This window comes from Malaya genurostris, chromosome 3 (assembly GCF_030247185.1).
Source record: "Malaya genurostris strain Urasoe2022 chromosome 3, Malgen_1.1, whole genome shotgun sequence".
Taxonomy (NCBI): domain Eukaryota; kingdom Metazoa; phylum Arthropoda; class Insecta; order Diptera; family Culicidae; genus Malaya; species Malaya genurostris.
Genome location: NC_080572.1, coordinates 295,743,957 through 295,770,896, shown reverse-complemented (window position 1 = coordinate 295,770,896; position 26,940 = coordinate 295,743,957). Strand labels below are relative to the sequence as shown.

The following is a 26,940-nucleotide window of genomic DNA, read 5'->3' as shown; positions in this document are numbered from 1 at the left end:
TTATGATAAAATTATCAGTTGTGTGACATAATCTCAAATAATTCAAAATTAAACTTTTCTGAAATGTTTGGTATAAACGAGTATCAAAGGGGGTAATCCATAAGGCGCGTTTGCCTTGCTTTTTAAAGCTCATATCTCAGTGATCTGTGAAAGGATTTATATAATCTAACTACCAATAGAATCGAAATTTTTCAACTTAAACGTGTATAGCAAAAGCATTGCAATATTTCAATAGTACACTATTGAAACACCTGTCTCATTTGACCCATGTCAACACCAGCCAATCAGAATGCGTTCTGAGGAAGAGAACAAAATATCTGCTGCTGTACAACAAATCGTGATGATGATGATGATGATGATGGTCCCACCTCATACCCCTACAAAGTTGTGAGCAGAACGAGTTATCTAAATGATAATTAATAATAATTCAATACAATTTGGTGCTTCTGAATGCTAGAAACGCATATCCCTACAGCATATTGATAGTTGATTTCAATAAATTATGCAAATCCGAAATGAAATAATCGAAATTTTTTTTTGTTTCAATTAGAGAGATATTAACCTTAAGGTCATTCACATCTTCGGGTCAGAAAAGCTTTCTGACCCTATGTGCGGGGTTGGGGATCGAACCCATGTGGGCTGCGTGATAGGCATCGACTTACCCATCACGCTATACCCGTCACCATAAATAATCGACATTAAAATTCTGTATGCGGCTATTTTTATAGCCGTTAGGACCGCCCATTAGTGAAAAAGCTACAAACGAAATCACGTAAAAAGAAAGCTCCTAACAAAAATTGGATCAGTTTGGATTCTATCGCCACTGCGAGCAGTTGTATTTTGTATCGTTTGCAAAGCTAGTTTCGCTTCCGACAAGAGCGATTACGTCACAGCTGCCAGTCATTTGCATTGATGAAAAAATAACGGTGGAGAGCATTACACAAAATCAGCCGTTCTAATTGCTCAAAAGTTATCTAAAGAATTATTAGGATTTGTTGTTCGCAAATCGAAGGTAAATATCCCCAGTTTAGTGCAAATCTAGAACAGTTTGGTTAGATTTGTGCACTTTTCGCTGTGTGAAATTCACAGTAATCGAGATCAAGTGAAGCCTTCTTTGTTTTTGCGAAAAATATTCCAGAGTTTAATGTCGTAGAGAATTACGCAATTTGACCATTCTGAATGCTAGAAACGAATCCCTATAGCATATTGATAGTTTCGTTCAATAAATTAGCCCTATTGTATCATTGATCAACCCAGCGAATTATTGTTTTCTTTACTGTAAGATTATAATCGGTTGTAAACGCTACACCTACACCAACCATATCAGCATCGTACCCACGTACAACAGTTCAGCCTGGAATTAGATAACGGAAGTCAGCGGCATCCATCGGAACACGAATTCAACTCATCACTCTCCATCACAAACGCTTTCATAAACGGTTCTTTTCAGAGCCACCATTATTTTATTATAAAGAACTATACTGGTTATTTCATAATATTTGTGTTAGAATGTTAAATGTAACTAATCTGTACTTTAGTTTAGGTGCATTTCAAATTCTACATTATTTTTATTCTACATACAATTTCATACAATTGATCAACTAATTGATATTCGGAAGTGTTAAGGAACATGCCAGTTGTTTTCGTATTCACGACATCCAGTTATGTCTCTGACATTACCCACCCGCCTTTTTCAATTTGCGCGATACTTTCAGGTAAAACATTTTCTTGGTTAACATATTGAACACATGTTCAATATTGCTATGTTATTGATTTACATAGTTATAATTCAAAACGAGACGAAAGGGTAACGGAGGTATTTTAGCCAATCTCATAGATCGTTTATTACAACCAAAATTATGGGTGCCATGCCAAAATATATTACAATGGCCAAAATACCTCCGTTACCCTCAGATCAGGAGTCAGAACTAATTGGCTCAAGTGGTACGTTTCCCTAGTTATTTGGAGATTTGTGCTTTACCATGACTTTTCATCATTCTCCTGAGAGGAAGAGAAGGACAAAACAAAAAGAAATGAATCGTTCTGCATCCACGAAAGGATGTTGAATGATCGGCAGGTGCCAAAATGCCAATTTGATAAAACCTCCAACCCCCGAGAGGATTTAGAGATTTTACAAAAGCGTCACCATTCTGCTTTCCTGGAAGAATGAAGAACGATTCGCAATATGTATGAACAGAAATAAATTCGGCCAAACAATCTGTTAAAACCTTTCAGAATAAAAACAGAAGCGATTTATTAACTCCAGGAAGAACGATGAACTCCTCTGACTATTGCTTCTAACAATATTGGATGAGAAACGATAGAATATCCTTCAATTTTAGCTCACCATACCAAAAACCCGGATACACCAAAAACCCGGATACGTATTTGCGCCAATGCAGGACAGTTACATATAAGATTCTATGAAGTACGAAATCGCACTTAAATAAATCAGAAACCCTTCGTTACCCTACTGCAATTATTATTGAAGTAAATGCTTTTTTGTACTAGCAGAATAAAAATCTGCTTGGCTATTTTCTTCCAGTGAAATTAATAAGAAACCCGTCATGTTCAGCACCAAACCCAATAAATTCTTGACTAACAATATCATCTCAAAAAAACTGAGACTCAAAAGATTCATCTCAAAAAGACACTGAGATTGACATTCGTTTGTTATGAGTACCCGTAGTTGAAGTAAGAGAATCTTAATTGAGAATCTTAATTTTTGAGCACGCTAGTCACAATGAGTAACAACATGTTTTAAATGTAGCTTGATTTGATCGATTGTTGAAATATTTGATAGGAAATGACTGTGAAGTAGCTGGTGCTGGTTCACTGAACAGTGAAGGTGCGCGATCTAGTAGATGGCACATACGTCATATTTTGAGTGAGATTCTGCATAAGAAAATATTTTCCTGGTTCGTTCCATTCCACTTTTGCTGGTTTCGGACAAGAAAACAGAGACCTTTCGTAGTCTACCTCAAAATGAAAGATTTGATATCGATTGTTTTGCCCCATTTTTGATTGTTAACAAATTCTACAAGCTCTACAAGTTCTACAAATTCTACAAATTCTAAAAATTCTGCAGATTCTACAAATTCTACAAATTATACCAATTCTACAAATTCTACAAATTCTACAAATTCTACAAATCCTACAAATTCTACAAATTCTACAAATTCTACAAATTCTACAAATTCTACAAATTCTACAAATTCTACAAATTCTACAAATTCTACAAATTCTACAAATTCTACAAATTCTACAAATTCTGCAAATTCTACATAATTCAGTTTCTCGTACTGAAAAACATCAGACAATGACTCGTTCACCTCGAAATAAGAAAACCTATAAAACGCAGGTATTACTGCGCATAATTGAAGCATTCAAAAGTCAAAATCACTCCAAAAAGATCCACAAAACTGGATTCAGAAACAAGCTCGATCACACACAAAAAATGTATGGATCGAATTTCAGTCAGCAAATCTGTAATTGCACGGAATGATATCGACAGGAGATGAGAAGTGTGTGAATCGCGATGAAGAACCACAGATGGTGACCGAACCAGGATGGTTCTGCTGTGCAGTTACTTTCAATCGATTAGGTTTCTAGACTGATTCCTTAAATCACCAAATAAGGAGTGTATCGAGAATAAGCTACATACATTTGTGTTGTACGTATGATGGTTTTTTATGCTCAGATCACAGCATGCTGTGCGTTTGGCTGTCAGCTTTCGTTTGCTTACTTGTTTGTGCGGTTGAAATTCTGCGTTTTCAAAATGAAATGGAAATTAAGGTACTGGACACATGTGTGAGAAGGGTATTACTATGCGAAAATTGGTGAAACGGTTTGAAATTTATCATGCCAGTGTTAAAACCATCATTAATAAGTCTGGGAACACTATTCTTTGGATGAGCTACCAGGAAGAAGCAGAAAACCCGGTTCTTCCAACCCGAAACTGGATCAGAAAGTGGTATCTCTAATCATGAAGAACAAATCAATGTCAATAAGTGATTTGGTCAAAAAAGCAGGAACGAGTGTCGGAATGATCCAGCGTATCAAGAGACGAAATCACCTGAAGACCTACAAGAAGCAGAAAATCTTGAAACAAAGTGTAGAACAGAAGAAGCGAGCAGCAACAAGGGCCCGGAAATTGTATTCGTGTCTTTTACAGTGTCCGGATGCATGCGTTTCGATGGACGATGAGACTTATGTAAAGGAGGACTCAAAAACCCTTCCAGGTCCACAATACTTTACTGTCGTCGTTGGGGAGGATGTGAGCGATGCGGACAGATCGATTCAAGTGGAGAAATTCGGTCAAAAGGTACTGGTGTGGCAAGCAATATGTTCCTGTGGTTTGAAGTTAACTATTTTTCAACACTACCGGAACTATAAATGCAGAGATCTATCGATCTGAGCGTCTCTAGAAGAGATTGCTGCCTTTGTATAAGAAAGCATAGTACACTTCCACTGTTTTGGCCGGATTTAGCGTCGGCACACTATGCCAAAACCACTCTCAATTGGCTTGCGGAAAAGGGTATAAATTTCATTAGGAAAAGTACCAATCCACCAAATTGCCCCCAGCTTCGACCCATCTAACGTTACTGGGCACTCGTGAAGGGGGTCTTCAAGAAGACTGGTAAGGAAGCTGGAAACATGCAGGAGTTTAAAAAAAAATTTGGGCTCAAGCGTCCAAAAATGCGATGCAATACTTGTCCGGAACTTGATGAAGAGCGTTCGATCAAAATTTCTAAAATTCGTGAAGGAATAACATAAATTTCATCCGGTTTTCATTATGCTCAAGTTTAACCTCGTACAATAAAGGATCAATTTTTAGTTTGAATAAAATATCGTTTTTTATCATGATTTGAAAGAAAAATTTATGGATAGCTTATTTTCGATACACTCCATAAACAAGATTTCTTGAGCTTTTCAAATTTATTATTCCAAGTATTCTCCCTTCAGTTCAATACATTTCTTACAGCAATTTTTTGACTTCCATTTCGAGCTTTGATGCTTAGTTTCTGATTCGTAGTGAAAGCACATATTCTCTGCTGAAGTGCCGATTGTATTCCACACAGAAAGGGCGTAGATGTCTGCGCTCTCTAGCCTCATTTTACGACAGTAGACACCAGCATCAGCACGACCATCGAATCCGTATAACAAACGGAGATATTTCAAGATCCTTCTACGTTGGAATTTATTCCACACATTCCGCCACGGAACTGAACTTTCCAATGACAGATTTCATGCTCGAATTACATATTGTTTTTCTAAAAATTTACCCAGAAACAGCGCAAACAGCAGCTATAATGGGTTCCAAAAATATTTGTTTGTTGTTTTGGCGAGGAACTCATACAATGAAAACTGTTATATAAAAACTCGTTACAGGTTTATGTTCAGTTCAATTCAAGCAACTTTTTTTTCGTTTCCTTTGTAAACAATTTGACCTGTTACTGTAAATTGTTCGAGTATCCCAGTTAACGTTAGGCCACACCCTTCCAGTCGGGAAAGTGATAAATTTTACCGCAAAATTCGAAAGTAATTTATGGTCGAGTTCAAGACTTGACTAAAAGTGGATCGGTAATGATGATGATGAACTCTGGCGATGCATTGGCAAATGATAATTCAATAATTTTGCACCGATCTGATTTGCAGTATTGAAATATACCAATTAGCAAAATACCAACGAGCACAATGGTTAACTTTGTAATAATCCATATTGTTTCAATTCCATACACTACAGGCATATGTACCTCCCAAAACGGGAGTAATTCTGCGGAGGCAAATTGAAATGGTTATAATGTGGATCGAGTGCGATTCGAAACGGGGCAGAAAGAAACGCAAACAGGTCACCATATCATGATAACCACACGTTCCGATCGGCGTGTTCAGTCGAGAAAAGTCGGCTCGACGGCGTGAATTCCACGCCAGGTATATAAATAATGCGGGAATCTTCACATGTATGCACAGAATTATGCTGCCTCCGGTTGCTTACTTTTTGCAAGTACTTTGCTTAAGCCACTCCCCCTCCCACGCTGCATGTGCCCTTGGTGCATGTTCCTCAGAGCTTGGCTCGGTTGTTCGTGGGGCAAAGCGAGTCCTTGGAAACTTACGTTGAAAAGTTCGAGTTTACCCAGTAATTTACATAAATTTTCTATTATCAATTTTGAAATCACAAACCAAGTCCATTGATGGTGACTGTTATAACTATTTTTTTGTTTCATTTCGACAATGTCCGCTTAACCCACCATTCCTCCATATCTAGTGCACTTTGTGTATGCACATTTGCCGACTACTGGCGAGAATGAATTAAATTAACGCTGGACGATGAGGATGAGAATACAACCCATAGATCATTTCTTCTCGGTGTATTCCTCTACCGGTGCGATGCCGAACCACGATATGTATGCACAATGTCAATGCCGCAATAAGTGCTGTATCTGCTGGTCGATACTCTCGCATCCCACCAGTTCAGCGACTAGAGACGGTTATATTATTGTCGCTTGTTTAGCGAAGGGCAAGTCCAAAGAAATGTAAGATTGGTCACCTGGAACAAGAAACTCGGCAGAACAATAAAACCAACGCTCGATTTAATCGTATGCTTTGCTTTACAAGTCTCACACTTGCAGCCCGAGTAAATAATGAACTGTTGAAAGGTTGACATAGCACTAACTTGGTCGAAGCTTGAATTCAGAGCAAATCTACAGTTAGCGAACAGACGACGGGACAAATATGTCAAACATAATTAGCTCTAAGTTAGAACGCCGCGATGTTTCCGCGTTGTCTAAGATTTTTTTTTCGTCGGGGCGTATGATCCAATTGCATTATCCTTGCCAACTGTAAAGCAAACACTGACCTAGCCGTACCTTTCAGGGGACCCACGGTTTGGGTCAAAGAGGAGGTACCCGCGAGAAGATGAATCAGTTTCTGCACATTGTGAGAAAAGATCGAACACAAGAGACTGCGAAAACAGGAACAAGAGAAAAAAGTAAATCTCGAACGGGTGAGTAAAATTGCATAATGACCAGCACATTGATACGTACGTACATGCTGCCACTATGACCATAACATTGGACCGCCCGAATGCCGGTGTAGATACAGATGTGCAGCAGACAATTTGCAAATAACTTCGCGTTTCATTTGCGACAAAGAATAGAGTGGTACGAATGGAGGATCTGATTTTTAACCGGACGTGCGGCTCGAAAACTAATCAATAGAACATTTCCAAGTATCCACTCCGTCGACAATCGTCTGCTAGGGAACTTACGGGCTGAATACTGATTCGCTAACTTCCTGTGACGGATGGGTTCCGGTTATACCAGGAAACAATCAAAGTTTATTAAATGTTAATAAGTTTCTATTCTGCTAATAATGACTGAACATTGTTGTTCACGTTTTGCAATACATTGTTGTCCAAGATCTAACTACGAAATCAGCAAAACACTTCACTTCTAGGAGAATACTTAAAGAATCCATCCGAAAACATTCTCCGATAACTTGTTCCATTCATTTTTATGATGAACAGTTAAATCGGTGACATTCAAGTTTTTCACTAGTTAGGCAATTGGATTATGGATCAACTTCGAAGATTAAGTGACTGACACTTAGAATCACTCACTTTTCTCGGAAATGGCTTAACCGATTTCAACAAGCTAAGGCTCGTTCGAAAACTACTATTGAATTGTGTCCGACAAACAGCTTTTTTTTCTATCGGCACAATTTCACCAGCATTGATTTCAAATATATTATTGTTAATATAGTTGGTTTCAGAGGTGTTGACGAATATGTGACGTAAGCGCTGAAGCATGCTTTTGTAATCTAGCCGAATCAATCTGAATGAATTTGTATCAAAAATAAACCCAAACTCGTGTTATAAATTATCTTAATAATGCACGGATAAAAGTCCATTGCCGGTACCATGATTAAGAAATTAGAAAAATAAGGAAACATGTCTTCTTATAAGATCATGCCTATTACTGATGATTCTATGAGCAAAAAGATTCACATCATGAGAATCATCAGTAATAGGCATGATCTTATAAGAAGACATGTTTCATGGTTTTCATAATTTCTTAATCATGGTACCGGCAATGGATTTTTAGCCGTGTAGAAATGTTTCAATGAAACTGTGTGAATGACAAGAGAAATGCATTATCACACCACTAGGTGGATCATACTTAGTTTTTTTTTTAGTTTTATTTCGCACTTACTATAATTCAGGGTGTAGATGATGTTAATTCTAGCAGAAATACTAGAGGATGGTATAAATTTTCCCTCCTAATTGACCAATATCGCCAGCTGTGCCAGTGTTTCTGCTAACACAGAAGTTTACTGTCAGAAGATTACTTGTGACAGCTGCAGACGTGGTATTGACAACTGATAACGAATAGTTTTTTTTCTAATTGTTTCTAAAGTTCTACACAAGTGGCTGAATTTTAAAGTTCTACACAACATCCGAAAAGGTAAGTATTATGCATATTTGTTCAGTGTTTTAAAATATATTATCCGATCCAGTATTGGTTTATGTCGTATCGAGATTGTAGGTATTTTGCTTTTGAAGTTACTTAAAATTGCGTCATGGCTGGGTTTTTGAACAGGGCCCCTCCCGAAACCAAATCCTGGATACGGGCCTGGTTGACTGGGTTATGAACCATCCGTATTCCACGCTAGAGTTGTATCAGAATTGTCAAATATCATCATTAGATATCTTGAGTTCAAGAAGTTTTATTTAAATATTTATGTATTTTCGAATACAAGAATCGGATAAAACATTGAGAGCAAAAACCGGACTGGATTAATTAAATTCGTTTTTTTTACAAGAACCGGTGAAAAAACTTCAAAAGCAAAAACCGAATACATCAGTAGTGAGTAATGATGTGTAGCAGTTTTGATGTAATATCACAAATATGTTGGTGTCGTTCTAAAGATTGTAATATTACACGATAAGATGCATAAATTCTTATAAGAATCGTATACAATATTCAGTCAAGCTGATGTAATCTACTCAATACGTTGTTTCGATGTAATAATGTTTGATTTATTTGCAGTTTTTCTCGAAAGTAGAAAATTATTGCATTTGATGTTCAGTACGTCTAAATTTTTTTCACATTAATTGATAATGGCATACAGATTGTCGCAATTCTTTTTTTACTGTGTATGTAACACAAATTTGTATTGAATGAACAATATTGTAGAGTAATAGCAAATAAATCATCAAGTAATGAAACGCCTCTAGGGTGCAAATAGCCTACTGTACCTTTTTTAATATGTAGGAACAAAGAAATTCAAAATTCAAAATTCGTTTTTTTTCAGTGTCATACTCAGGTACGATTCATGTTTTCCCGTGTAGTAACCCACAATTAGAGACCTTTTTCGTGAGCGTGTTTTTCTATTTTACCATGCCAGAGATGCCAGATTATTTTAAAGGAGCTCTGTAGGAACCTGCATAATATATCTGTTTATGTCTGTTATTGACAAACGACATTTCGATAATTTTTCGTAGTAAAATTGATTAAGAATAATTTATATGAATGATATTTTCTTGATATAAAGTTCCTTAAAATAATTCTGTACTAAATAGCTTAACTTAAAAGCTAGTTGTTATAGGATTTAGTTATGACTAAGGTTTATAATACGACGACTTGAATGAGTATCAGACAAGGGAAGTAAATCTAAACTTTATCTGCTACCAAATTTTATCAGAAAAGATTTGAACGGTTTGGAAAAGTTATGAAATTTATTAATTGTAGAAGAGATTAACTCTCATGTGCATGAGTTTAGATCATTGATCGGCAACCTGCGGCTGGTCAGCCACAAGCGACTTTTTGGATGTGAGGGTTATGTTTATTTCATGAAGTAAAAGGTTTAGGTCGGCAAGAAACTATTTGCGGATCATGTTTTTTTTTCGTTTATTCTTCGACTCATCAGTGCATCAGCAGATTATGTTGAACTGCTGATGCAAACCCCCACTGGTTTGCGCCGAAGCGCTATGTTTAACCTAACGTGCCGAAAGAACGAAACAAATTTGACGGCATACTGACCGCTAACAGATTTTCGTCATTTGGGAGTTTTGTACCTCTTGGGTAGCCAGTTTGTACAAAGTGCACATAACTTAATTCATGTTTTTTTTATGTTTCGTCTTCGACTCATCAGTGCATCAGCAGATTATGTTGAACTTCTGATGCAAACTTGAAATAAGTCATGTGCACTTTGCAAAAACTGCGCACTCACGAGGTACCAATCCCAAAATGACAAATATTTGTGGATGTTTTTAAAAACATTGATTTTTATAAACTGTATATTACATTAACATTAAGTGCTGGGTTACATCCCGTAAAAAAATAAACCATTGATTTTACAGCATGAACAATTGATTCACAATTAGATATATGGGTTACAATACATTTCATTGTATCTTGACAAAAATTTGTTCATTTCCAACGATTCAATATATTGTTTCTACGATTCTACAATTGAACTTATTGTACACGTGGTGTTTCAAACAATATGCAAACTGTACATTTGATGGTTTTCCAAGAAAACATGTATGAGAAAATTTTATAATTTGAATTGTTACGATACTTAACAACCTATACATTCTATTGTAAAAAGCATATTCACAATTGATTGAATAGTGTGTAACAATACATTAAAATATTTTTCAATGGTCAAAGCAAAATTGTGGCAGGTGTTGTAACAACAAATCGTATTGTATTTCTACAATATTTTTTATTCGGGATAACAGTTCAACAAAACTGTTACGTACTGACGAGTCGAAGACGAAACATAAAGTATATTAAAAAAAACATTTACATTCACTTCAGCAGACCTGGCATCTCTGCTACATATTGACAGTTCTTCAATTTCTGTTTTGCTTAAGACAGGGGTGTAAGATTTGCAAACTTATTAGCAAATTTTGCGATAAATTCTTAACTATAAGATATTTTTTGTCTGCTAACTTCCTCAACTATTTTTCTGATTTCTACAGTTTTTATATATATCCGGAAAATTGACAGAAATGAAATTGTCTTATGTTTACTGGCTTGACCAACAATATTGAGTACTTATATGAGAGCATTTTGCATGCGCAAATTCTACGAAATACACCCTGGCATCTCTGGCTATAAAATACTGTGCGATAGTGTTGTATTCGTTTTGAGCCGGTTCTTTGCCTGAAACAAAAAGAAATCGGTTGAATTTGAACGTTTCCAAACTTTTCTATCTTTAATCGAATAATCTTTTGGTAAGTAAGTTAAGTTGATTGATCTATCTGATCAACCGATATGATATTAGATATATAAGTTAATTTATTATGTAATGAATGATGTACAATCAGATAGATTAGGTGTTTTGACACCTCAAAATGCCAAAGAATCCCGATGCGGAGAAAAATAATCCCTGCCTGTTGGAACAGGATTTGGTTAACAAATGTCTCAATAAAAACAACTACGAAAGCAGTATGTGCGAGCTGTATTTCTCCAACTATAAAAGTTGTAAAGATTTTTGGTACAAAGTTCGAAGAGATCGGCGAGCACAAGGAAAACAACCCTATCTGCCCGATGTAGAAGACCGAGCCCGGATCAAGGCAGAGTACATGAAGACTAAGCCCAGTAGTAACTAACGATAGTTGCATAGATTAGCTGTAATGTGTTGAGATACAAAACGATATTGCATTAGTGTTGTGGTGCAATAAATCATTTACATTTGTGATTATTATTGCTATTGGAAATTTAAATTCATCTAAAGCTTTGCGAAATTGTCCTCTGCAGCCAGTCGGTCGTAGATTTAATTTAGCGTTATCGTTTTTTTTAAGGAAACGGCTCTGAAGCCTTAAAGGTTATTTTGCTATGTGTGATGCATACCCATCAGGGGTATTATGCTTGGCACCTTATTTGTAATAGAGAGGCTCAAAAAGTGTGTAATGATATGTGGCTGTCGTTTCCACTAAAAAATCATTTAGGTATTATCGGTTGTTCCAAAGTTTGTACTTTTAAAGAGTTTTCATTAACTCGCAAATTAGCACATTTTGCTAGACGTTTTCAGAATTGAAACTCAATAATAAGCTCTTGTTGTAGTTGAGCCCCTCTAATGCTACTAATACTTTCACGATTAGTTAATCTTGGGGTACGATGACCGTATTTCTATCTCCAATATGAACACAACCGTAATGTTATTAATTTCGTATTTTGTGTTCTGCGATTTGAACCTAGCATCTTTGATCAGCATTACTTTGATCATAAAAGCATAAAAATTTAAATTGTTTTAGCTAGTATTTGTGTTGATGACCCAACAAGTACATCGTTTACCAACACCAATCAACAAAGTTGAATTGAAAACCGGTCTGGATACGACAATGTAATACAAGAAGAACTTACCAATTTAGTCATTGCTCAGATCCAGACGAGTGCAGTTGTGTTCGTTAAGGTTTCCTACGTAAACCCCAGGGATATTAATCGGCACTTCCTATCTTAGGAAATATTACATTCGATTCCCATTAATACGGAAGAAAGAAACAGGTAAGAGAGCCCAAGTGAACATAATAGTGCATACGTGTCACCCAGTGGGCCTTGTATCGGAGCTTTCTAAAGCATTGATGGTGAACTGTTTTCAGTATGCATGTAGAATTGAGACATCAATTAAGGGGGTAGTGGAGCAAATTATAATCCATCAGTGATGGGCGTCACCGGCTCAAGGAAACGGTTACCTTATAGGCAATCAGCATAGTAGCACGAAATGCAAAAATTTAGTTCAGATGATAACCGAAATAGTTGTTATATAATCGCGTCATTGATAACCGAAAAAAATGCCCGTAATGAATGATGAGCACAGAATCACTACGTGTTCCGATGTCCAACAAGTGTGCATGGAAAGGAAACCTTACTATTCTCAAAGAGGTTTTTGATTTGTCATGCCATCCGACCACCGCAGATAAGCTTTGGCTGATGAAACGGGAATTGATAAAAAAAATCGCACCGTGCCACCGAAATGCGTCTTCGTTTTGTGGTGATGAAAAGATAATGTAGTGGTTAGAGCTTGGACTTAAGGAAGAATTTGTAGTGTGCAACTAACGCTGAAGTTCGGTAGAGGTCAGGAAACAAAAAAACCACTAAAAATTGATTAAATTGTTCGAGCCGATGGCACAGGGTCAGGGACAACGGAAACCGGGTACAACTCGATAGAGGCTTTAATCGAGAAATCTTCTTTTCTGCTTCAACGGTTTTATGCATTTCGGTTGGGACTTGAATTATTTTCCATCAAGTAGGCAATGATTGCATTATGTTACTTTAAGTTCACACACCCTTGTTATACGAAATGCAAACTGATCGATCTTTGGAAGATTTTTGGTCCGAAATTTTTACCGTTCTAAACTGCAATGTAACGTTTGTTTTTTTACTACTTAGATGCTATGTGTGCATACAGTATTGTTTGCATTGAAAAGCAGTGTATAGATATTTGGATACATGGAATAAAAAAATGTTCCGGCTATGACTCAAAACCTTCAATAGCTCAGTCAGCTTATTTGTTTTGGTTTAAATAAGAGAAAAAAAGAAGTGCGCTTTACATTGAAACACAATTATTTCATATTTGCGCATTTATTTTGCAATTTGCATGATGTTGCAATTTTACGGCTGAGCACAAGTCAAATGGTTTTGACGTAGGACTACGTCTATTTTTACTATAATGACCTGGACGTCATTTTGCAAATTTCGTCCATCGAGCGTGCAACAATATTATTCCACATAACTAACTTTTAGCAATTGTTTCTGGATGTAATAAACGTTTTTCTTCGTTTTCAATAATAAATGATAAGATGCGGAAGTTGACTCGATGGTTCCGAGTGGAAGACTACGGTTTTGCGGTCTTCCAATGATCTATTCGGTCTTGCGAATCTTGTTTTCGAACACATTTATTAAATCTCATACAGTTTTTTGTGGTTAAAACACACCCATGGTAAAACAAACTTTTTTTAAAGAAATTTGTTTTTAAAAACTGAAAAATATTAGTTGCCTGACATAACCCTAAATAATTTGAAAATGAAGTTTTCTGAAATGTTTGGTTTCAACGAGAATCAAAGACGACGACGTATGACGGGTATTTGCCTTTCTCAACTCTTCGACGACGGTAGGGTAAAAAAGATATAAATTTTGTTTCGTTCGTTTTAGCCAGTGCAGTTGACTGAGTAGAAAGTAAAGCAAGTGCATCATAAGTACCTCATTTCGGTTGATTCAGCTCTAGTCTAGAGCTCTGTCCCTGTTCCAGTAGCAAGAACTCAGTTCCTGAATATAATTTCTGGTTTAGAATTTAGTTTCAGATGAAGAATCATGCATTCAGCATGAAATAAATTTAACTCTCAGCTTCGTTTGCAAATTTGCTTCGTCTCTCTTTGTTTTTTGTTTTTTTGATGTGGTCATTTACGATTGATATACACTAAGGTCTCTTTTTACACGGGGATTACGTACCGTGTTAAAAAAATCCGTGTAAAAGAAAACCGTGTTAATTGCGGAAACCGTGCAAAAAAAAAACCGCGTGGAAAATTTGACGTAATAATTCCAAAAACCGTAGATTTGATTTTTGATTTGAAGGGGATAAAAGCTTATTTTTTAACTCCCAAATTTATACAAGGTGCACATAACTGTGAAAATGTAACTGTTGTTTCACAATAAAAACGGAAATCTAAAAAACAGCCAGAGGTTACGAGAAGGGTCCAGTCATACTTGATAAAACACATTGGATGATAAATTAAAATTAGAACACTTAGAAAACGCGTTGTACGACAAGCAAATTAATCTAAATGGCTCATGCCTTCTGTATAATGCATTCAGTTTTCAAAAAAACGATAATACTTTCGAATTAGATCGTTCGACTAAAGTACTCGTAATACCACCAATAAACACTTTCACTACAAATCAAGCTTGAGAATCAGTTCTTTTCAATTCCGAAGGTGCGATGTGTAGTAAACACTAACGATCTTAACAGTCATTTTCAACTAAACTGAGGAAAAGACATGTGTATTGGATGAAGATCTATGCACGCAGAGACAGAATTAAAGGGGAAGAATTCATAGAGATAAATATAAATCAATTACTATGTGTAACGCTCGTATATTTTTTTTAACGAAAAACAGTACATTTTACAGTACGCTTTTTTCTAAATAATAATAAAAAACAAAAGCAAATAAATTTGATCAGCATCTTACGAGGAAAACAGATTGAAAAAATGACATACGAATACAACTATGTAATGAAAACCGCGAAAAAGCCACCGCAGAAATGGGACTCGAACCCGTAGCAAGCCAAATACGGGTAAATCGTTTTGCCTATTAAACTATCCTGCATGTGAGACACACATACAAACAGCCTAACTGAACATAAGAACCGAACATGTTCAGCTGTGCTCGGGCCCTACGGCGTTCATTTGTAGTCATTTCTCAATAACAATCCCTCCACAAGGTGTTTTAGCCCTCAATTAGTCCGTTTTTTGTATGTTTCACATGCAGGATAGCTTAATTGGAAAAACGATTTAGGAGAATAGGAACTATTTTCGGGTTCGAGTACAGTCTCTGCGGTAGCTTTTTCGCGGTTTTCATCACACAGTTGTATTCGCATATCATGTAAAACTTACTCAATACGGCTCTACGTCTTAAGAAGACTAAACAAATCGTTCAACGCAAATTCATAAACTCAATAAAAAATTTTAAAATTCGTCAAAAACTGAAAAATGTGCGAAAGTAATTACATTTTTTGAGAAGCGGATGCTTTTGATAATAATTTTGATTTAGAGTATATTTTATTTTTGGTTGAGAAATTTTTCTTTTTTTTTTTAATCATCAAAGTTTCGCTTGATTATTGTGACACGCTCTGAACAAGAATTATTAATGAAAAAATTTGTGTGTGTGGTTGTTGTGTTCTCATTCACATTCGCTACGTGTTGTTACTGCTCTTGTACTGCCACAGATCGAAATTCGATGCGTTGAAGATTTAAAATTCTGTATTAAATTTGAGTGTGTAAAATACAGTACATTTCAGTGTAAAAATACAGTACGAATGAAAATACAGTAGATTTGAGGGTAAAAAACAGTACACAGTATTTGAGTCGAAAATACAGTACAATACTGTAAAATACAGTACGGATACGAGCGTTAACTATGTGTCATGCTGAAGCAACTCATTTCATCGCGGTAATTAAAATACTACTAGAGCTATATCATTCAAATGGGTATGAAATACTGTACTGCTCGATATGATGAAGAGTTGAAGTAAATTTGACTAGTTCTTCAACGCTCCGAAATTCTCGATGATATCAATGACGATGCTGACATCATACACCACAACTGAGCGGAGGAGACGTTGTCGTGTAACTTACGACAAGGGTTCAAGATCTGAAGACTGATTAATCATTTTATGGAACGACAGTCAATACTCCCGTGAATTGTTGAATGAATGATTTTAGTTAACTTTCAAACTTTAAATTAACTCTCATAATCGTTTTTTTTTACAGACAACCTGTTCCCTTTTTCAAAATTTTTCTCAAAAAAACAAATGACAGTTCTTTTTAAACTCTCATCAGAAACCGTGTTAATTGCGAAAACCGTGTAAATAAAAACCGTGTTAATTCCGGAATCCGCGTAAAAAAAGCCGTGTATAAAAATACCGTGCGAAAAAAAACCGTGTAAAAAGAGACCTTAGTGTAGTGAAAAAACGAATATGAGGCTGTTGGATTGGATTCTTTCATTAAGAATGCGTGACAATTTTAAGCTCTGACGTCTATAACTGTCGAAAAAGTAGCCCATGTAACGCTTCGTAATATTCATAACATACAAAAAAGTAACGAATGTAACACTTCCAATTTACAAGAAAGTAACTTACAAAACGCATTCAACGCTTAAATTTTACTCAAGTGTAAGCCATGTAACGTCTCATAGCACCTTTACCTTCAAAATGTAACGCCTACAACTTACGAAAATGTATCGCATGTAACGCTTCGTAAAACCTATAACTTTCAAAAAAGTTACGCATGTAACACTTCGTAATACCTGTAACGTAAAAAGTAACGCATGTAATGGTTTGTAACGCCTGTAACTTACAAAAAAATGACGCATGTAATGCTTTTAATTTACGAAAATGTATCGCATGTAACGCCTTTTAACGTAATGTATCGCATGTAACGCCTTTTTTCGTAACGTCTATAACTCACAAAAAGTAATGTATGTAACGTTCATAGTATACAATAGTAGTATAAAATGTAGCGTTCATAGTATAAAATAGTAACACCTCAAACTTGAAAAGTAACGCATGTAACGCCTATAATTTACAAAAAATTAACAAATGTAACGCTTCATAAAGCCTATAACTTACATAAAAGTAACGCGTATAACGTTTCGTAACACCTATGACTTACAAAAAAGTAACGCTTCGTAACGACTATAGCTTACAAAAAAGTAACGCTTCGTAACGCCTATAACTTACAACAAAGTAAAGCATATAGCACTTCGTAACGCCTATAACTTACAAAAAATAGTAACGTATGTAACGCTTCGTAACGCGTATAACTTACAAAAAAATGACGCATATAACGGTTCGTAACGTTTACAACTTACTCAAAGTTATGTGGATGTCGTTTCGAAATATGCCTCGCGAAAACAGAAGAATTTCTTCATGAATAAACTCGGTTCATGCACTCAGAGTCATCTCTGGTACTTAAAAAAAATACCCAAGCAACCAGAAGTTCCACAATTACTTAAAAAGTCCACTTTCTTGCTGCTTAAAAGTACACGCGGAACTTTTGAGAACTTGAAAGTACAGATCAAGTTCCGCGTGAACTTTCTAGCTGCTTAAGAAAACACGTGGCAATTTTTGACAGTTCGAAGTACAGAACAAGTTCCGCGTGAACTTTCTCGCTGCTTAAGAGTGCACGTGGTACTTTTAGCAACTTGAAAGTACAGAACAAGTTCCGTGTGAACTTTTTCGCTGCATAGAAGCTGAATAATGTATTCTAGAAGCAGCTTAGAAGTTCGTTCCGCAGCGTCGCGCGAACTTTCAAGTGTGGATAATTACTTAAAAAATGGGCTGCTTAGAATGCTATTGATTAACTTTGAGAGCTGCTTAAGCCAAATCAGTCCCTTTTATCCGAACTTTTGGTTAGTTGGGTACTGTGTTTATGAATTTACAAACGAGATTCCTAAAAATTTCCCCAATAGCTGCATTATCCTATTAGACGAAAATTGAAAACTGCTTTACATTCTTCGAATTTTAGTCTATGAGGTACTGATGGATGTTAACTGCATAAAAACTCGCATAGAAAAATTGCATAATTTTGAAAATTCGCCTGGAAAACCGCAAAATTTTGAAAATTTGCATAAAAAGAGACTTGAGACACGACACGACCGATTGCGATGACAATAAATATGCTTTAATTCAAACATCAATGAAATTATATTAATGCTATAGTCACGATTACAGGTTCTAGATACAAAGAATGATATTATTCGTTAAAAATTTCCACTTATTTGTGCAACTCTAGTTTAAATGTTTGCTATTTTGGATATCGCATGCGTCCTTATTAAGAACAATTTCTATTATTTCCTATAATTTCGTTGTTTGTTATCATTAGTATATGGCTTTTATTTGGCCCAATTTTAATTTGTATTTGTTGTTCGTCGGAGTTAGTATCGTGATTTAAAAGGGCACAGTTTGAGTTTTAGCAAGCCAATGTTATTCACGTATTCACGTCAATCCGGTCATGTCTCTGATATTACCCACTAGCCTCAACTTTAATACTTTTGTCGTGAATACGACTTACTTTACTATGGGGTGCCTTTTCAAAATTAGCTATATGGAAGAATGGGCAGAACTTAATCGTGAATATCTCGACTTGTATTAAAGGCAGCAATTTAATTATTTCACCACGATTTTGAGGTAGTCAGGCACATATCTTCACACAATTGCTCAACTATCAATTCGAATTCAAAAGTGTAAAGAAATCGTGTCAGTTTTATTCGTATTCACGACATCCAGTTATGTCTCTGACATTACACACCCGTACTTTTTTTTTACCACAGATCATCTTCGGATTTAGTTAAGAAGCGTTATCATTCACTTTGTGTCCTCTAAGTGGTTATCTTGTTCAAGTTCATTACCAACCCTTCTTTCAATAGTTGAACAATCTTCACAAAGTAGAATCACACTTCAACAATCGATTTTGTAAATTGCTGCGATTTTATGTTGGATCAGATAGTTTAAATGTTATTTTCCACGTTTTTTTTTTGCAAGATGAACTCATATGTCGTTAACTTGCAGCCTTAAATCATGAGTTTAATGTGTCATACACAATAACAATTTAGTAATAATTGAAATGTTATTCTCAATAATCGTTCAAATATTGATGTGAACAGTCCAATTTTATTGTGGCCACATTGTCAGAATCTAGCAGTGCCCAACTGACTTTCGTAGAAGACCAGCAATTTCCGCGGCTACTTTGTGTCCTGACCGAAGACAACGTCAGAAGGGATGGTTCACAGGTTATTATTACTATTATTAATATTGGTTCATATTCGAAATGTGCGGATTCCAATCAAATACCAATCGTCCGATTTTACGAAATTTTCCCACTTCAAAATACTACGTCTGAAAAAGCATGTTAAATACAACCTGAAGAAAGAATCTGTACTCTGAAAGTGCTGCTCAAATGGACAAACTTTTGATATCAATGTTTCTCTATTTTTCAACAGCATCATCAACCATGGCACCTAAAATCAAGGCCGGACCGGTGGTGGACATCCTCGGCGATGAGATGACCCGCATCATCTGGGACTCGATCAAGGAGAAGCTGATTATGCCATTCTTGGACATTGAACTGCACACGTACGATCTGGGCATCGAGAACCGGGACAAAACCAACGACCAGGTGACGATCGATTGTGCCGAAGCCGTCAAGAAGTACAACGTCGGTATCAAGTGTGCCACCATCACTCCGGACGAGGCCCGTGTTAAGGAGTTCAATCTCAAGCAGATGTGGCGATCTCCGAACGGAACGATTCGAAATATTCTCGGTGGTACGGTGTTCCGGGAGGCTATCATTTGCAAGAATGTACCTAGACTGGTGCCCGGTTGGGAGAAACCGATTGTCATCGGTCGTCATGCTCACGGTGATCAGTACAAGGCTACGGACTTCGTTGTCCCCGGTGCTGGTAGTTTGGAAATCAAGTTCACTCCCACCGCAGGGGGAGAACCGATAAGCTACGTTGTGCACCAGTATAAGGGACCAGGTGTTGCCATGGCCATGTACAACTTGGATGACTCAATCATCGATTTTGCACATTCGTCCTTCAAGGTTGCCCTAGATCGCAAATTTCCACTATATTTAAGCACGAAAAACACTATTTTGAAGAAGTACGACGGACGCTTCAAAGACATTTTCCAGGATATTTACGACAAGGACTACAAGAAGCAGTTCGAAGCTGCAGGAATTTGGTACGAACATCGCCTCATCGATGACATGGTGGCGTACTGCATGAAAGCGGAAGGTGGATTTGTGTGGGCTTGCAAAAACTACGACGGTGATGTCCAATCGGACACCGTGGCACAGGGTTTCGGATCATTGGGTTTGATGACGTCGGTGTTGGTATGCCCGGATGGAAAAACCGTAGAAGCTGAAGCCGCCCACGGTACCGTAACACGTCATTTCCGTTTCTACCAGCAGGGCAAGGAAACCTCGACCAACCCGATCGCATCGATCTTCGCCTGGACACGGGGTCTGTTGCACCGTGCCAAGCTAGATAACAACGCTGAATTGAAGAAATTTGCCGAAACATTGGAGAAGGTCTGCATCGACACGATCGAGGCTGGCTTCATGACCAAAGATTTGGCCATTTGCATTAAGGGTATGGCCAATGTTACCCGGGCCGATTACCTGGAGACGTTCGAGTTCATGAACAAGTTAGGTGATAATCTGAAAGCTGCTTTGGCTTAAGCTAGTTTCCAAAACGCAGCGAATCCGCTTCGGGATAGGTATTAAGCAGTACTATATAAATAGAATAAGCGGGTCGGCTGAAACTCTCAGAGAATATTATGATGAACAATTTTACATATTTGTTGGAAAATAAACTCACCTTTTGTAGAATCGGAACATGTTTTGTTTTAGAATCTAATTTTTTTCATCCGAAATTTCGTAAAACAAAGCAAGTCATGCTTTGTTTCCATCATTCAAACAGTTTGACAGCATGGCAGCTCCGAAGCCTGCTAGTTCTTCCGCAAAGAGTAAACCTCAAACTTTGGAACCTTCGGATTATACTTTGGACACGGAATTTGCCTATTACTGGTTTGTTTGAAACGTTAAGCAGAATAGTACATTTCCGAGCTATTTATTTTCAGCGCATTGCTGCAAGAATTAATACCGGCCATTCGAAACCCGGCACATCAGGAGCTAGCAAATAAATGGCTCACAAAACTATCGGAACCATATTTAAATGTAAAAACCCTCCGAGATAAACGTAACCGGTTTCTGGTTATGTTGTGTATCTGTTCGTTCACTGGTTACATTCAAATGCCGTTTGGTCAACAACCGCCGAATAAACTTCCGGAAATTTCCTCAATTAAGAAGCCAAAATTTGATCCACCTGCTTGGCATGTGACCACAACTGAATGGAAGGAACACCTTGCGCTGATGTCAGAACTGTGGAAAAAACTAAAGATACCGCCACTTCGAAAGTGCCAGAGTCACGCCAAGCAGTGTAGTGGAGGAAAAGACGCACGCGGAACTGTACTGAACTCTGATTGGTTTTTGTAACTCTGGTTTAACGATCGTGGTTTTTATTTTATAGTTTCTCGATCGTCAGTTTGAATTTTTCCTCTATCTGGCACGAACTTATCTTCAATCGATGAATGCATATCCGAAATTACGCGTCGCCTGTCGATGGATAGAAGCGTTATCTCAAATCGACCATAACTGCTGTATCCGTGCCAAAGGAATCCGGAACGATTATGCCCTGGCGCTGGTTGGTTATCTTCTTCAGCACCAAATGGTCGGACCGTTCAGGACATTACCCATCCACCCGCTGGAACCGTTGATGGATGCTGCGAGGAAGGTGGCAGATAATAAGCCACTAATGCGGATCGACGAGTTTGGATTCAACGAGAAGGGAGGTTTACTGAGCCACTATCCCCTGCCCGAAGAGGGTGCTTTTGCATTCATTTCACTCAGTTCGGCATTAATGCAAAAGTTGGGCACCTTGACTCCGTCCTGATTTCGGATATCATCTAATTATTGTCAAAGAAATCTCATGAGTTGCACTGTTTATTAAATTGAGGACATGATCTTTCTCAACTTCTTTGTTCAAAATTTAGTCGGCACGATAAATGAATCAGACAGAATTTTGTTTTCATCAATAATTATAATTATTATGAGAGGTTAAGTTGTAGGATAAACCTCGGATCCTGAGTCCCGTAGAAAAGAAAACAGGATTTCCGAATTATCGGAAAATCATATTTGTAAAACAAAAATAGATCCGATCAAGCAATGATTTTGAACCTAGACCTAGGAGGAAACGTATGCTAATATTACCATAAAATTCTATTACTTTCCAGCTGCCGAATTTACCGCTTGTGTCCTGCTTTTCTCTTCTGTCTTTGCCAGCATCAGCTTGAAGTAGCCTCCGATGCACTTTCTGACCTGGGTCAGAAAACAGGTTTCGACGAAAACTCGAATTGCTCCGTTTTTGCGCTGTTCTTCCGTGATGTGAAACTCGATAGCATCCTGCGTCTTGAACATGTCTAACCGGGTCGAAAAGGCGAGCGGTTTGTTCAGTTGCCACCGGGCCTTGCTGACGGCGATTTCGTTATTCAGTTCTTCTTCGTTGGAAAATTGCAGTCGTGGACGTTTGAAGATGACTTGCCGTTCGCAGGTCAACTGAAAAGTGCGGATGTCCTTTTTCTCGATACTGGATGGTACGGTGATTGGGAAAGCTTCGGGTAAGGGTTCGAGCTTGCAAAGGTAAATTTTCTGCAGAATGTCTTCTATGAAGTCTAGTGTGCACTCAGCCCACATGTCCTTTATTTGTCGCTCAGTTATGACACCATCTTTATCGGTAAGTTTCGCTAGCAGAATCTGACGCACGATGAACAGTTCGTACTCGATCGGAAGCAAACGACAAATTTTCCAATTATCAATTTGACCGTTTTCTTTTTTCACAGTACCATTATTGCCGACAGTTGAGACCGCTCTGCCTGGTTTCTGATAGCGTTTAACATTCGTGAAAAGACCTTCCAACAGTTTATTGAAAGGTTCGCTATTCATTGAGCTGCAAACTTCGTATGCGGTTTTGAAACTCAACTTGAACTGTTCGAAATGCGCTGCCGAATTGCACACTCCGCCGATGTTGAGATTCAACTCAAACGGGTCCTGAATCGATATCATTGTGCCAAAGTTGAACGGTGGATAGTCCTGGTGCTCAACGGCCCGGTAGTAGGGCTGCAGTTCGCGAACCTTCGATTGCTTCATCTCAAGAACCGTGCACAATCGGCCAACATATGGAGAAATTAGGTTTTTCTCGTACTCAAAGTTGGCATAATATTTAAAGAAGTTGATTAGCAATGATCGTACGGATTCTTTGTTCATCGACATAAAATTAATGTCCCGCGGATAGCCCAAATTCCACGGACCATAGTTAACTCTTGGGATCCCCATTTGTAAATCCTGAACCGAGGGCAGAAGCGGTAGTTTTTTCGTCTGCAGATAGAAAATCAACATCATTATGATGCAGTAGGTGTTCATCTGACGGTGATTGGTCAGCAAGAAGGCGCATTTCGCCCAGAACTTAACAATCACTGCCAGTTTATGAATCCGGTGGTCAAATCTGTAAAATAAATTGTTCCACGTTAACCGAATTGTCAACACAAATGGTCACGTAATGTACATACCTAGTCACAGCATAAATAAATTTACTATTGTAACAGCCACGAGCGTTACAAAAATTAATGTCGCAAGTTAAATTCGTTGGCCCATGAATGGCCCGCAGGAGAGGCACTTTGGCCCCTAGGATCTTTGTCAAATTGTAAAAATTTGGATCCCTCGACATTCGACCGCCGATTACGTGTATCAGCTTTTTCTGGTCCATCTTATTCTCGTTATTCTTTTCGTAATGGACGTAGAAGTCAAGATCCGAGTCCCGGAAAGCCAACCCTGATCTAATCGACCCGAAATCGTAAATCATGAAGTTGTTGTTCGGAAAGGGCAGTACATTGCTGAGATCCATCTTGACCTTGTTCAGTGCCATTTCGATTTCGACCTGCGACGGTTGAAGAGTTTCAATCAGAGCATTCATTGTGTCGCCCTCATTACGCGTCTCCATTGAACGTAAAGTTTCTAAAACCGGTTCCACCATACATCGCAGTCTTTCAGCGTCCAGTGTTTCCTCGGTTGGCTCTCGTTTGTTCGCAACGCCTTGCCTTGTCGAAAGCTTTCGCTTTCGTCCTTTTCCTTGCGGTTGATTCGGTTGCTGCCCAGTTGGGTTCTTTTCAGAAGCAGACGCTTGCGACGGTCCAGGTTTTTGTTCATCCGCCATCACTGTGCCCAAACACAAACGATTAGATTTTCCTATAGAAAATAAGATTACACTCACCTATTGTTTTGGAATAAAAATCACTGATTACTGGAATCTGCCGTTCTTTTCTTTTCAGATATATCAATTAAACAACTTATAGAATAAAATTTCTGTTCGGAACCAGCAAATGGAGAACGCGTAAGATGCTCACTACAAACACTAGAGATTTTTCTCGCAACGTCGTAACTGCAATTGAAAATTTGATCTGTGGTACAAAGATGTCATTTATTTCAAACACGTCATAAAAATTTATAAAACATTTTAGCAGCCCTTTGAAATTATTGAGTTTATTGTTGTCGATAAACCTCTCTGAACATCTAATCGTTTGGAACTGTATGATGATTTATCATAGGTAACGTCTTGCTTGTAAAATTAATTGGAACACTTTATTTTTGATTATATTTACGACATTTTGTAAAACTGGTCTTGAAATATGACATTTGTTAGTCCTGCACGCTTATAAAAAAATACTTTGAAACGAGTAAGATCTTACTCATATTAAGAAAAAGTAGAGCTACCCTGAAAAAGAGTCTCTAGCTACCCAATATGCGGAGTAAGTGCACAGACTAACAGACAAGACACTCAAATTAGATTCTTCAATCATTTTAACGGTCATTTCGAATATTCATTTATTTGGGACAGTACTCACATGTGTCATGATGGCGCCACATTACCCTATCAAAAACATCCTGTCTGTCATCTAGACTGTGTTTATTTTTTCATTTACCAACAGAGTTGCCATTCATACGTTACAGATAATTTAATGTATTGATTTGTATACGTCCATGCGAATTTCATGCAGGATACAGATTTAATACATATTGCCAAAACTATACACATAATTGTACCTACTTCTCATCCTCCAAAATCGAACCCGTTTTGTTACAATATTTACTTGCTTTTGGTCTGCCGCCACTTAATTTCGGGTGAAAAGTACCAACACAATAAAAAACAGTCTAGATGAACAACGTTGAGTCAAATAAATGGTTACCTTCCATCATCGCGAAATAGTTGAATATATTATCAACATAATCCAATAATTTATTGTGACGATTCATTTTCAAATGTTTTGATGAAATCAGGCATCCCTGCAAGCAGCTGATCGGTGTTGACAAACGAGGGGAAACCAACTAGTGAAAAAACTTTTACATAACACAAGGGGTGTACAGATAGTAAATAGTTCGCGCAGTACAATATAGGTGGAACTAGTGCATCACGAAAAATTATTTTAATTAGAATTTACTCATACTGTCATGTCTGTTAGTCTGTGCTAAGTGGTCCACCCGTCGATCTCTACCGAGCAGAAAATAGTAATTTTTAAAATGCATTGGAGTCTATATATGATGCATTGTTCATTAGTGACCCCAAAAATTAAGTTTTTCTACAACTATATTTCAATCATCAAAATACATATTTTTTGCATTGGTTGCATATTTTTTAAATTACAAACAAGTAAGTTTTTGAACAATTTAATTACAAAATACTACATATTCAAATATCAATATCTCGAAAATGTGGAAATATGTGGAAACAATTTCAAAAAAGTTTGAAAGTATGATCAAAACACTATTAGAAAAAATAAGTAGTCACCAGTGATCGACCAGCACACGAGCCCGTTCTCATACAGTCCGTGTGCTGTACCTTTTCAAAAACACGCATACGAAGTCTGAAGCACACGCTCGTGTGCTGTGTTGCTACTAAATCGAGAGTCGTATGCTTCGAAGAACCAGCTCGCGATGCTGGTTCATCTGCTGGCTCATGAGCTGGAATGGGGAGCTGCTGGCTCGTGAGCTGGCTCATGTGCTAGCTCATGTGCTGACTTGAGTGTCGTTTTTTTTCTTTATTTAATAATATGATATAATTTTTAAGCACACAGTGCCCGCTCTTGTATTGTCTCTTTTCAGTAGGTGGACTACACAAATAGCAAACGCTCATGAGTCTGGTTTGAAAAGCACAGCACACGAGCTTAATAGGCACACACTGCAGGTGAGAGCTCGTGTGCTGAGCTCGGACATCACTGGTAGTCACAACTTAAATTCGCTTAAACTCATATGAAAACAAACTTTTTAAAAACCATGTCATAACATTCCCCTATATATACGAACTGTGGAGTGCGTTACTTTTTCGTAACCACTAAGATATGATTCCGTTGTACTATAATTTTTTTGACGAAAACTTTCGGTAATCAGTAGAAATTATCGATATTTCGGTACGTGAACTTCATTTTACAACAATTATGCAAATTTTTACCGGACGATCAGTTTTACGCAAGTTTTCATTACAGAATTCTGTAAATAGATATACAATTCATACGGTAAATCTGAATAGTCGCCGAGTACGGT

General features: G+C 37.4%; 4 protein-coding genes across 6 annotated transcripts; 3 read left to right on the top strand and 1 right to left on the bottom strand.

Annotated features, from left to right (window-relative positions):
* Positions 1-11,114: 11,114 nt before the first annotated feature.
* LOC131435103 (isocitrate dehydrogenase [NADP] cytoplasmic) lies at positions 11,115-21,126 on the top strand. 2 transcript variants are annotated; one of them, XM_058602636.1, is made up of 2 exons: positions 11,115-11,245; positions 19,730-21,126. In XM_058602636.1, exon 2 carries the CDS (start codon positions 19,741-19,743, stop codon positions 20,968-20,970), a length of 1,230 nt encoding a protein of 409 aa, XP_058458619.1. In that variant the 5' UTR covers positions 11,115-11,245; positions 19,730-19,740; the 3' UTR covers positions 20,971-21,126. The 2 variants fall into 2 exon arrangements, with proteins under 2 accessions (XP_058458619.1, XP_058458618.1); XM_058602635.1 differs by lacking the exon at positions 11,115-11,245 and adding an exon at positions 12,360-12,518.
* On the top strand, positions 11,121-11,718 carry LOC131435105 (coiled-coil-helix-coiled-coil-helix domain-containing protein 7). Its single transcript, XM_058602638.1, has 2 exons — positions 11,121-11,245; positions 11,339-11,718. Exon 2 carries the CDS (start codon positions 11,366-11,368, stop codon positions 11,621-11,623), a length of 258 nt encoding a protein of 85 aa, XP_058458621.1. The 5' UTR covers positions 11,121-11,245; positions 11,339-11,365; the 3' UTR covers positions 11,624-11,718.
* Positions 21,127-21,206: 80 nt separating the features above from the next.
* Positions 21,207-22,360, top strand: LOC131435104 (uncharacterized). Its single transcript, XM_058602637.1, has 3 exons — positions 21,207-21,318; positions 21,372-21,759; positions 21,821-22,360. The coding sequence occupies exons 1-3, from the start codon at positions 21,221-21,223 to the stop codon at positions 22,241-22,243; spliced, it is 909 nt and encodes a 302-aa protein (XP_058458620.1). The 5' UTR covers positions 21,207-21,220; the 3' UTR covers positions 22,244-22,360.
* Positions 22,276-24,780, bottom strand: LOC131435102 (uncharacterized). Of its 2 annotated transcripts, XM_058602634.1 has the most exons (4): positions 24,617-24,780; positions 23,916-24,561; positions 22,597-23,851; positions 22,276-22,533 (listed from the first exon to the last, which is right to left on the bottom strand). In XM_058602634.1, the coding sequence occupies exons 2-4, from the start codon at positions 24,557-24,559 to the stop codon at positions 22,528-22,530; spliced, it is 1,905 nt and encodes a 634-aa protein (XP_058458617.1). In that variant the 5' UTR covers positions 24,560-24,561; positions 24,617-24,780; the 3' UTR covers positions 22,276-22,527. The 2 variants fall into 2 exon arrangements, with proteins under 2 accessions (XP_058458617.1, XP_058458615.1); XM_058602632.1 differs by having other exon boundaries at positions 22,276-23,851.
* Positions 24,781-26,940: the final 2,160 nt, after the last annotated feature.

What these genes read in the sequence shown, in the direction of transcription:
- LOC131435105 (XM_058602638.1), top strand. Translation starts at nt 11,366, where the DNA reads ATGCCAAAGAATCCCGATGCGGAGAAAAATAATCCCTGCCTGTTGGAA.
- LOC131435102 (XM_058602632.1), bottom strand. Translation starts at nt 24,559, where the DNA reads ATGGCGGATGAACAAAAACCTGGACCGTCGCAAGCGTCTGCTTCTGAA. An exon ending in TTTATTTATGCTGTGACTAG is followed by an intron (nt 23,852 to 23,915) that starts GTATGTACATTA and finishes TTTATTTTACAG; the next exon opens with ATTTGACCACCGGATTCATA.
- LOC131435104 (XM_058602637.1), top strand. Translation starts at nt 21,221, where the DNA reads ATGGCAGCTCCGAAGCCTGCTAGTTCTTCCGCAAAGAGTAAACCTCAA. An exon ending in ACGGAATTTGCCTATTACTG is followed by an intron (nt 21,319 to 21,371) that starts GTTTGTTTGAAA and finishes ATTTATTTTCAG; the next exon opens with CGCATTGCTGCAAGAATTAA. An exon ending in GAAAAGACGCACGCGGAACT is followed by an intron (nt 21,760 to 21,820) that starts GTACTGAACTCT and finishes TTTATTTTATAG; the next exon opens with TTTCTCGATCGTCAGTTTGA.
- LOC131435103 (XM_058602636.1), top strand. Translation starts at nt 19,741, where the DNA reads ATGGCACCTAAAATCAAGGCCGGACCGGTGGTGGACATCCTCGGCGAT.